This window comes from Antechinus flavipes, chromosome 3, assembly GCF_016432865.1.
Source record: "Antechinus flavipes isolate AdamAnt ecotype Samford, QLD, Australia chromosome 3, AdamAnt_v2, whole genome shotgun sequence".
NCBI lineage: Eukaryota > Metazoa > Chordata > Mammalia > Dasyuromorphia > Dasyuridae > Antechinus > Antechinus flavipes.
Genome location: NC_067400.1, coordinates 575615235 through 575627878, shown reverse-complemented (window position 1 = coordinate 575627878; position 12644 = coordinate 575615235). Strand labels below are relative to the sequence as shown.

Sequence of the window (12644 nt, the reverse complement as noted above, 5' to 3'; positions counted from 1 at the left end):
AGCAAAGATAATATTCAACATTCACCCTTGCAAAACCTTGTGTTCCAAATTTCTCTCCTTCCCTTAGACAGCAAGTAATCTAATGCAGGTTAAACTTATACAATTCTTCTAAACATATTTCTACATTTATCATGCTGCCAAAGAAAAGTCAGATCAAAAAAAAAAATGAGAAAGAATAAAAGTAAACAACAACAAAAGTGAATATGCTATGTTAAGTTCCAAAATTCAGTTTTCATAATCCTCTTTCTAGATTCAGATAGCTCTCTCCATCACAAATCTATTGGAATTGGTCTGAATTACCTCATTATAACTCGTTTTTGTTTGTCCTTTGTTCTCAAAGAGGATCTATGATGTCAGGAAGATGATGTCATGACTTGCAAGTCAAGTATTTAATTGAGGTAGGGCTGGACAGACATCAACTTCATTCTCTGAACCTTCTGAATCTAGTGGCAAGATACATATCAAGACAACTGGAGATGGCCCCAGATACAGCAGGGGATCTTGCTGGTATTTTTTTTAACACCTAGAACTCATAGAGGTGTAGTAAGCAAACTTTTTATACTTCACAATGAGTTTAAGAACAATTTTACATTTGTGTGTTATGAATTGTTCTTTTTTGTTTGTAATCTACCCATTAAAAGACAAGATCACATGTATGCTACACAGGAGTAATATAGTCTGTTCCTTAAAAATATTTGAAGTCCAGAGGGAATAATGTGAAGGCAAATAAATATGAACAAAAATCAGCTGGACATGCAGAAATGCATAATCACTATTTTGTTGGAAATAAATTTTGTATAGTCAGAGAAGGATTCCTTAAGGTGAGATTTGAGTTTTGTTTGAAAGACTAGCAAGATTTGACTTGGGTAGATAGTATGTTGTAGCCAAGACTCAAAAAATAAAAGGATGGAGAATGGCAGGGCAGTTCTTGAAGATACAGAAAATAGTTGGAGGTCAATTAATTGGAGTGTTGGGACTGGATAAGGAAGACATATTCATTTTTTAAGCCTTTAATTGAATTATGACTTTCTTGGAAGTTCTTAATTTTAAGAAAGAATAAAATGATTATGCAATAGGTGATAGGTTTTCTTTTTTCCCCCCAGTGATTACTAAAATGTACTCCTACTCTGGCTGGAGAGGATGAAGAAGAAAAAAGTGAGAATTGGGCTTATACTTTAAAAAAAAAAATTTTTTTTTCTCAGAATTAGTTTTCTAATTATATGTAAGAATAGTTTTCAACATTCATTTTTGTAAGATTTTGAATTCCCTTCCTCCCTTACATTTTTCTTCCCTAAGATACCATGCAATGTGGTATAGATTATCCATGTATAATCATTTTAAACATGTTCCTCATTAATTATGTTGTGAAAGAAAAATCAGAATAAAAGGAAAAACCTATGAGGAAAAAGGCAAACAAAAAAAAAAATCCACATTCAGTCTCCAAGGTTCTCTCTCTGGATGCAGATGGCATGCTAAGAAGAGCTAAGTCTGTCCTAGTTGATTGGGATATTTGTTTTGAGATTAGGATTGTTAAACAAACCAGATATTTTTTATTCAGGTTATCTCAGAAGATATAGTTTTAAGTTACTAAGAGTTCTAAAGCTTAAAATTACCAAGATTTTTGGGACATCCAATATGCAGACCATATCTTCTGGAAGAATTTGTCTTCTCATTTTAAGCAGCAAACATCCTCAATAAATTGTGTTTCCATTGTAAATGTAAATTATTTAAATGGAAAAGATAGTCACATTTTGATTTTGAGAATACTCAGTATGATATTTTTTTTCTTGTTTGTTTTAGGAACTACAGCAATCCCTCTTGTTCCCTCCCATCAAAGCTGGTTAGTGGTGGCATGGAAGATACATTTGGTAAGTCCCTGCTGCATTTTACTATCAGCTGTCATCTTTTTCATTAACTTTAGCTGTTGTGTTGATGACAGATTGAAGTTTTTTATTCACCACTACTATGTGCCAAGAAGTATGCTATTAAGTTCTGAGATACAAATATAGGGGGAGAGGGAGAGAGACATCCCAGCCCTAAAGAAACTTTCAGTCCAGTGAGGAAAAGGATACACAAAGAGGAAGCTCAGAAAGGTGGGAGGGAGGCAAGCAAGCAGAGAGTCACTGAGGGAAAGGAAGTCACCTAGAAAGTCCTGAACTAGCAGGAAAGGGCAGTCCTTGGACTGCTGAGAAACTTCAGTTGGTGAAATGTTCATCAAAAGTGGATTAAGCATAAAATGAATATTTACTTTGAGCTTTCCCATTTTGCCTCTTGTCCTCTGTCTCCATTATAATGGAAGATCCTGAAGGACAACTATTTTTCTTTTTGTCTTTGGACCCCAGAGAGGCTCTTGCATAGAGTAAATACTTCTTGTTGTTTCTTGAATGACTTTTCTTTTTCGAGGTGTGTGTGGGGGGCTTAAATTGGGATTAAGTTACCTGGGTCACATAGTTGGGAAGTGTTAAATTTCTGAGGCTAGATTTGAATTCAAGTCCTTTTGACTCCAGGGCCAGTGCTCTATCTAATGTGCCATCTAGTGCTCCTTGAATGATTCTTTTGGCATCTTATGTTATTGTCTAGTGGTTGCCATTTTAATTCTATTGCTTCTAGATTTGATTAAGCAATTGTGAAAATAAATAAGGATCACTTTCTGGATTTTCCTGATTTTTATTTCTAGATAGTAGGATTTTGTCCTAGAATGCCAAGACTGTTGATGTTGATTAGTACTTCCTGTTTTAAAATGAAAATCACTTAAAAAATGACAACTTCCCAACCCAAAGTAGTAAAGGTACTCTAGCAACATGGTTACTAAGGAACTAGAAAGAAAAGCCAACCTTTTTCTTTCTTGATATTTCTACTGAAGTTATTGACTGTCTTTCTAGTGATAGTAGGGGAAGAAAACTAGGGTTTTACCTTTTTTTTATTTTTGTTAATTTTATGAACTCATTAGCCCTCATATTTCCCTTACAAAAACGATGTGTGCCGAGGGATTATATATACATTTTTATTTTGTCAGTTACTTTACAGGCAATAGAAACTGAAATATCAGAAACTATGATGAGATAAAACAGGGTTTACTGTAGTTCCTAAAACAAACAAGAAAAAAGTATGATGCTAAGTTTTCTCAAAATAAACACAACTCCCTTTTATGGTTAAATAATAGATAAATCCCTTCTTTAGGGATGTTGCTATACATGATTATGAATAGCTTTTATCTCACCTTGAAGAGAGAACTATTTTTGGAAATCGTATAAAGAAATAAAAAGACCTGGAATTCCTCTATTTCATGACTAACATAATTAAATGTCCATTGAAGATTGGGTGCCTTAGCAGAATTGGGGACAAGATTAATAAAACCATCAGCACTACTGGAACATCAGGAATATCAACCTGATCTGGTCAAATTGGCATAATCAGATTAGTTGGAACACTAGAGGGCAGACATCACTTTCTCTACGAATAGAATGAATTGTAGCCAAGGAAACTGACCCGGATACTTTAAAGCTAACCTTTTTTGTGAGGTAAATATTTAAATGAAATTATCAGAACTGTATTTATTTGCTTCATAAATCCTAAGTATTTAAAGTCAGTGTGGATGGCTAAAGCAAATTAAAGTAACTACCAAGAGTTTTGATTGAAGACTTAATTCTGTTGTTTCTCTTCAAGTTCTCCCATCCCCTATCTTTCCTAAGTGGTAATTTATAACAGCTAGAGAGTTATGGAAGTTATAATAGGCAAGAACAATAATGATTAGATCTATACTCAAAAGAGATCAGAATAATAGAAGGATTATATATACAAACATATTAATAGCTTTTATTGTGGTGGTAAAGAATTGCAAGCTAAATGACTGTCCATCGATTGGAGAATGACAAGATTATGACATAATTGCAATGAAATATAGTTATGCCATCTGATTGTCAAAAGCTATGATTTCAGAGAAACTTTGGAAGATATGTATAAGCTGATTATGTATAAAGTCAGCTGAACTAGTTATAGTAACAAAAATATTTTTAAAAAAACAACTGTGAGAAGCTCAAGATCTTGAATATTGTGATGACTAATTATGTTTTGAAAGTAGCTATGCATATTATCCCCCTCCTGACAGAGCAATGAATTCAGTGTGCAGGCTGTTACATACATTGACATGGCTGGGATTGGAATTTGTTTTGCTTGAGTCATCATTTTTCATTTTTCTTGTGTTTGATTTTTCTATTTTGTTCAGTTTGGGTTGGGGATGAGAGGAGGAAGAGAAAGAATATAAATGCTTATAAATTGAAATTTTTTTAATATGCCCAGAGTCATTTAAAGCATGGATTGAAAAATTATTTCAGGTTATTCAAAAAAATGAGCTGAAGTTTGCATTTTGTATAATTTTTCTCTTACAATCATTTACATTCAATCACTTTGGAAGAGAATAGTATCCTACTGACCACTCTTATCATTCTCTTATTTCCTTTCTTTCTATATGTTGGATTTGCTTGTTTTCCATTTGTTTTTAGAAAATGTACTGTATTAAGGATTCTATTTACAGGGTTGTGTTTTTAGGGTAAAACTAGTATTCTATTCATTAGAATACTCTCTTTTTCTCAGAGATTAGTGGTCTTTAAGTTTAGGGAAAGCATTTTACAAATTGTTTTGCAGATAAGAGAATTAAAAGCACCAAAGGAGCTAACATATTTAAAGTTAGTGTGTGATCTTAATTATTATATATCGCTGATTAAGCTTCTGTTCTTAACCCTTGATTTTTTTTTACTTTAATCAAAGATTATGTTAACTTTGGTTTAAAGTAAGCTTACCTGAGAAATATGTATTTCTTACATAGTTTGTATCAAGTCCATTGCTCTGTGTGATTATCATGAAGTTTTTGGTCACTTTCTTTTAAAAGTCCTTTTATTTCAGTTTTTCACTTGTCTTGAGTATTATAGATAATGTGAATTTTTTTCAGTTTTCATCTGTTTTAATCATTCACTATTACTTTATCAGAATCTCCTTTTCCAGACTTAACTCTCCTCCCATTCACCTAAAAGAGTATTAAAATTGCTGTTGTATCCTGAAAAAGAAGGTAAAAGAAGATAGTCCAATATATTGTAATAATGGATAAAGTTTCTAATAATTCTTTTTTTTTTCTCCCTGAGGTAATTGGGGTTCAGTTATTTGCCCAGGGTTACATAGCTAGGAAGTGTAAAGTGTGAAGTGTTAAGTGTCTGAGGTCAGATTTGAACTCAGGTCCTCTTGACTTGAGGGCTGGTAATCTACTGGACCACCTAGCTACCCCCTAATTCTTTATTTTTAAAATACAGATATAATATGCTTATAGACCATTTATTAAATGCACTTCAATTCAATTAAACTACTGTTTATTAAATGCCTACCTTTGCATGACGATTTTAGTCAAAGTTTATGTATTTATTATATTTTAATTTGTATGTTTGGGGCAGCTAAATGACACAGTAGATAGAGCATTGGCCTTGAAATCACGAGGACCTGAGTTCAAATCAGTCCTCAAACACTTAATAATTCTTAGCTGTGTAACCTGGGACAAGTCACTTAACCCCAATTGTCTCCGTCAAAAAAAGAGTAATTTTTATGTTTACAATCCTTTGATAAAGAGATTTTGTTTTCCTATTGTTGCCCAAGTGGAATAAGCAATAAATATGTTGGCACTTTGCATGCTTCTGGTAAATGAGTTTGTGTTGTTTTGTTTGAAGAGATTCCACAATAACACATTCCTTTTTTCTCTCCCCTTTTTGAATGGGAGTGAGGAGATGATTAAGTTAATTAATTTTGAGATCCTGTTGCTGAGCTAGAAAAATTGTGTACAACAAAACTCCTTCCCACATGAAAATAATTAAATTAGGAATTTAAAATTGTAAATTTTAAGAGATTAAAATGAATGTACATATTGGGGCAGCTAGGTGGCGCAGTGGATAGAGCACCAGTCCTAAAGTCAGGAGGACCTGGGTTCAAATCTGATCTCAGACACTTAACACTTCCTATCTATGTAACCCTGGGCAAGTCACTTAACCCCAATTGCCTCAGGAAAAAAAACAAACGATATTTCACATAATATTTTTTCTGTCCTGTCTTCATTGGTGTAACTTGTACTCAAAATTTAGGCAAGAGAAAGGGAGGACGAGTGAAGGGTTTGGAAATCATCTCTAGGTAATGGTTGACTAATTCTATTAATGAACTATAAGTGCTTCTCTCAAAAGTCGAAGAACAAAGACTATAATTGGAAAGTAGATGAGATTCCTTCTCATGATCAAATTACTTGGACCTCTGGACTGGGTTTGTTTCTCTGGATCTTATTTTTCTTACTGTAAAGTTAAAATGTTGGACTTATTGCGAAATTTCATTAATTTCTGCCTCTCCATGTCCCTGCAGCTCAATTTGCAAATGAGGTTGTAACTTGGCCAGGGTCACACAACTAAGAAGTGTCTGAGGTCTAAATTGAACTCAGGCCCAGTACTCTATATGTACTATGGTGCCACCTGGCAGCTCCCAGATAACCTCTACTTTTATTAAAGTTCTCATATTTGAATACATTAAGTCTATACAAATTAGGTATTGGTGAGGTATTTATTTACTAAAAGTTAGGTACAGGAAGCAATTTGTTCCTGGTCCCAGGGCCAGAACAAACCCCTGTGGGGCACAATAGAAAATATCTTTTGTGGATTCATGGGATCTGGACTCAAATCTACTCTCTGCTGTTCATTCCCCGGATGGCCTTGGGATGTCACCTAGTCTCAGTTCCTCATTTGTAAAATGAGAAAATTGAGTTTGCTGGCTTTTAGAGTCCCAGCTCTAAATTTACAGTCATGTAATTTAACTAGGCTCTGTCATATTTTGGCTTTTCTCAAAAAACCCAGGTGTCTTATGCCGCCTTTGCATATTTCCTAGTTAAAGGCATTTTTTGTTCATAATTTTGCTGGGTCTAGAATAGCATCTTGTACTAAAGAGTGATTGCCTTGAGACGTTAAACTGACATTGATCTAAGTTACCTTAGCAAAGCCAAGCATGCAAAAGATAAAAGTAGCACATTCCCCACTTCCACCCCCCCAAATCTTGATATCTGTGCTATGCCAGTGGAGCACAAGCCCTGGTGATAGACTATGTCTGTAGTCTGATGATCAGTCAAGCTAGAGCCTTGTCTGCAGAATGGCTATAAATCACAATGGTAACTTTTTGAGCTTGCAGCAGTGCCAGGGACCCCATACCCTTAGGTCCGAGCTAATAAAAGTTAACTGTGTCAACACCATTTGCTGAGATCATTAACCCTTCCTGGCTCCGGAAAGTCGACCACAGGATGTGCTGACATCAATCACCATTTGCTAACAGACCCATGATTTTATGACCCTCATCACAAGACCCCAGCCTTATTTCCCCCCTCTCCTTTATACCTTGTGCATTGTATAACTACATTCCTACATATGTGACATTCCTGAGCCATCCTATATAAGCTGAATTGTGGCAGTTTCCCTCCTTTGTTCTTCCCATCATCGGGCTTTCTTGCCCCACAGGCTCAGCCTTGTCAGGCTTTGTGCCTCCAGGCTCTGCCTCACAGGCTTTGTGCCCTTTTGGGCCTTTGCCTCACGGTGATGCTCCACTTCGGGACTCACAGTTGACGACCTGCAGGACGGGTCACAGCAGCTATCAAAGACCTATAGAGGGACTGTGATGTTCATCAGTAGAAGGAATACCCATACTAACAAAATTAAAGATTCTTGAAATCTATCAAGAAATAATAAAGTATCTTAGCATGTTAGATTTTTCTATTAAATTTGTTACCTTAATGAAAAGTACTTCAAGGGATCATACATAAGTCAGTGCTGCCAGAGGGATTTCTAATGCCCTTTCCCATTATACAGAAATTGTATTCAGTGAATTCACTGGAAAGACAAGAATAATCCCTCATTTTCTCTACCTACCCTCTTCAAACATGATCAATGTGGATAAGAGGAATTGACTTTAAGCATCATCATGGGAAATGGTGAGGAATAAAAAAGGGACAGTTTTGTCATTTATTTTTATCAAAGCACAAATGTGTCAAATCAACCTGACTCTGGGGGTGAGAGGGCAGGATGATCATTGCCAGTTTGCCTTGTAAATACTTTTTATGTCATTAGAGTTATAACTTTCACAGGTGTGTCAGACTCATGGACTGTATATGGAGAAGGTTATTGTGCTGTTGATGGATGTTAATCCTTTTGGCCTACAAGTCCCCAGCTCATCACAGGCTTCCTTCCTGAGAGGGGGGGGAGCCCATTGAAAGAAAGAGCTGGTCGGAGCTTTTAATATGCCAGATCCAGTATTGGGGGCTTTGTATTCTTATATGGGAATTACCTTTCAGCTCTTCCTGTGACCTGTCTCCTGATCTTTCCAGCTCTTTGGAGGCCATTTTAACAGTGAGCAAGCCTTTAAGTTTTTGCTGAGAGAAACTTTGAAATGAACATTTCTTGTTCCACCTCATACCTTCTATTACTGATTCAGGTGACAACAGTGTTGCAGCTAGGAGTTAGTGAGAGAATGAGGAAATGAAAGCTGGAAGCTACCTGTGAGCAGTTCCAGGGTGCTTCATTGATCACAAGGTCCTTGTGTGGATATGGAGTCAGGTGGAACTTTTCATCCCCTTGTTTGGAATTTGGAGAGTTTGGTGCTGATACACTTAAAAAGAGGATGATTGTAAGCATTTTTTTCCCTTAAGGTGTGTTTTGTATCTATAAACATTTGAATAAATTACCCTCGTATGGGGGGAGGGGGGATTTATTATCTTAGTGTAATTCTGAATATATGTTTAGCTTTATCCTTGTAACTGAAATGGAAACCTAGGTCTAGAAAGTCCTAACTCAGTGAGTTATCCAAATATCATTTTGGTTTGGATTCAAAATTAATTTGCTCTGTACTTGATCCTAAAGATTTCTACTCTGAACTTTTCTCATATTTGGCTTGGTGGTATGATATGGATAAGCCACTTGTGAATAAATAGTAAATTGTAATTGATGAATCATTTGCAAAACAAGGCTAAAACACCTACATGTGGGTGTTTCTGGTTTCTTTACATTCATTGCCTTTGAGTCACTTGGTAACTATGTATTCATTACTCAGAAGTAATATGTGTTAGCTATATCTTTTCTCATGTTCTTATCAGTTGCATTGAGATCTTATTAGATAATGTTCAGTGCAGCTAGTGAAAATGTTATTTTAATAATCATCTGATCTTAAATATCTACTCGGTGAATGTTTTGTGTTTTTCTATTTTTTTTTTTCAAGTTTTCCCTCTGATGTCTTACTATAATGAGTTTGAGGACTGCATGAGGTATGATTTCCCACTGATAAGGACATATTAGAAATCATTAAGTACAGTGTTTTCATTTTATCTCTGAAACTGAGTGAGTAGGGAAATGATTCTCAGAGGTGATACAGATAATTGTTGGCATATTTATAACTGGAATCTATATCTCTTTATTCTCAGCATATTGTTCTTCCTTTCATATCATATATAGTGCTGGAATGCAAATGTTCTTTAGACATTTATTACTGCCCCACCTAATGATGTGAAGCTACTTGACAGTATTGCTTTTACTACTTACTGTTCTTTCTAGTGAATCCTTCCTACCACTGTCATAGGGCTCTTTCGAGTGCACTGATCTGATCATATCACTTCTACTCAGAAATCTTTTTAGAGGTGTCCTGTTGTTGCCTACTGAACAAAATCCCAAATTCTTAGCTTAACAGTGAAGCCTCTGATTTCCCATGTTTACTCCAGTATGGACTTGAACCAAATTGGATTTGTCCTAGCAAAATGTTGCCACCTGCAAAAGTATTACCTTACTTTTGAGACTGCTTAGAATAAGCCTTTGAGGGCCCTGCCGATCAGAAGTGATAGCTGTTCTCCTGCCTGGCATAGTGCTTCATTCACAAGTCATTTATCTGTCTTGTTATAGCGTAGAATGAAAAGAGAACGGAAGTTGAAATTAGACTATCTAAAATAAAATTTTAGCTTTTCGGTTTTTTTTTAGCTATATGATGTTTAAGTAGGCAGCTTGCCCCATTTGGAGCTTCAGTTTCTTAAATGATATCACCCCCTTCACAACTTCCATTTCAGGAAGCCACAAAGCTCAGCCTTTTTCATTGTCAGTAGATGGTCTTAATGAAGATTGTGACCCAGACATCATTGGAGGATAGTCTTGGGGAAAGTTTCCCTTCTCTCTTGTGGCTTTTGAGACCTTGGGGGAAAGTCACTTAATACCTCTGAGGCTCACTGTCCTTTTCTGTGAATAAGGGAGTTGAATCACACTCTTCTTAGCATCCTTTCTAGCCACAAAATCTTCTAAGCTGTGGGTTTTTAACTTGGGGAGGAGGGCAGGAAGTTGTGAACTAATTTTTTTAAAATAGCTTTTTATTTACAAGATATATGCGTGGGTAATTTTTCAGCATTGACAATTGCAAAACCTTTTGTTCCAATTTTTCCCCTTCTTCCTCCCACCTCCTCCCCCAGATGGCAGTTAGACCAATACATGTTAAATATGTTAAAGTATATATTAAATATAATATATGTGTACATATCCATATAGTTATTTTGCTACACAAGAAGAATTGGACTTTGAAATAATATACAATTAACCTGTGAAGGAAATAAAAAATGCAATTGGACAAAAACAGAGTGATTAGAAATGCTATGTAGTGGTTCACACTCATTTCCTAGAGTTCTTTCTCTGGGTGTAGCTGGTTCTATTCGTTATTGAACAAATGGAACTGATTTGGTTCATCTCATTGCTGAAGAGAACCACATGCGACTAATTTTTAATAAATATGTTGTTAACTTGTATTTGAATACAACTTGAATACAATTGGTTTCCTTTGTAATTCCCGTGTATTTTATTTTATACATGGAAAAGCATTAGCTTGATAAGTTTATCAAACTGCCAAAGGGGTTCAAAATAGAAAAATACCCTTGTTAGTCTTGGAGAGGATATCATAGTGTAGTGAAAAATAATACTGGATTTTCAGGCAATTAAATTAGTTTGACTCTGTCTGTGCTACTTACTTCCTGGGTAACCTGAAGCACATCACTTAAGGTCTAAAAACATATTAGTTTCTTCATCTGTGAAATAAGGATATAAGAAGAGATGATGTCTTTGGTCCCTTGCAGCTTTGAGTCTGTGATTTTGTAACAAGAACGCTTTTCCTTCCCAATTAAAACAAAATAGTGATTTTAATAGACTATTAAAAAAAGAACAAATTCATAGATACACCATAGAACAACAGAAAGAGAATTTTGAATACACAACTCCCAATTTCTGCTATATACAGCTTGCAGGAAATGGCCTCTCTACCATCTCTAATTTTCCAGTTAAATACTTCCGTAAGATGATGATTCTAAGGGAATTCAGGTATCCCTTCAGCATCAAAATGTTAACATGATTCAGTTATCAGTCATGGGGAGATAAGTCAAGGACCTCTTTCCTAATCCTTAAGAAGACACAATCTAGCTATTTTTTCAGGTGCCATATTCCCCACCTCTGTAGTAACCATAGCTGCTAAGACCTAGAAAGGAAAATTATATGTACCAAAAGTCTTGTAATTGTCAAATGGCTCAAGTTTAGAAAAGGTTGTGGTTTTATCTGGGAAAATTAGACTAAAGATCATCTATTACCTAGGAATCATAGAGCCTTTCATTTGATTTGCAAATAAACTATCTCTATTATCTGCATTTAGACTTAGGAGCAAATGCTGTTTTACTTTTCTACTCAATCCCTACTCATTCAAGAACTTTGCACTGTATTTTCTATGTTCATTTATTGATTTATTCATAATGAAAATAATATTTCTCTTTCTTGCCACTTAATATAGAACCTTGCAGATAGTAGACCTTTAATAAATTGTCTAGTGTGTAACATACTATCCAAGTGGCACATAGACACTTTAGTAAGAAGTGAATGAATCAAAGAATGAGTGTTTAGTGCCTTTAATTCAGTGTAGAATATGAGGAGGGAGGATAAATGGTATAAACTAATCGATAAAAGCATGTAAGCAATAAGGAATCAATTGAAACTACTATACTAGGGGATATTTAGCATATTTCAATTTTGTGCATCTATTATTAGTCTGATTTCTATTACTTCTTGGTTAGGTAAAAGAGTTCTATTAAATCCTTTTTAAACCAGTAGTTTTGGAAAGCATTTTTATTATTTTAGGCCAAAATTCTTTAATTTCCTTCGTAGTCACTGAACATGAAATTTTCATTTAGTTCATAGAAATGATTAGGATTTATGATTCGCATCTTTATTATTTTTATTATGTTCTGTCAGGGAAATGCTTGTTTTGTTCTATAAAATAAAAACCCCATAAAATTAAAAAAAGGGGGGGGGATTTATGATTCAGAAAAACAGTCCAGGATTGAGAAAGGTGGCAAAGTGTAATGAAAATTGCATTGGACCCAGAACCAAAGGATCTGTTTTCAAATTCCAGTTGTTTCTTACTACTTCTGAGCTTTATATACATAGCTTTCCTTCTCTGAGCCTCTTTTTCCTCATCTGTAAAATGAAGGATTTCGACTAGATCAAATCCAAAGTCCCTTTCAGTTGTAAATCTAATTTTGTTTATTTTTTTAAATTTTGTCCTGAACAAACACTGGATAT

At 35.1% G+C, this 12644-nt stretch overlaps 1 protein-coding gene across 1 annotated transcript in view; it reads left to right on the top strand.

The window, feature by feature from the left end:
• Positions 1-12644, top strand: part of PHACTR4 (phosphatase and actin regulator 4) — a 102346-nt gene that overhangs the window by 23913 nt on the left and 65789 nt on the right. Inside the window, exon 2 of the mRNA XM_051988041.1 lies at positions 1801-1868. Coding sequence (XP_051844001.1) covers positions 1853-1868 — 16 coding nt within the window. The 5' untranslated portion in view covers positions 1801-1852. The remainder of the gene's footprint in view (positions 1-1800; positions 1869-12644) is intronic.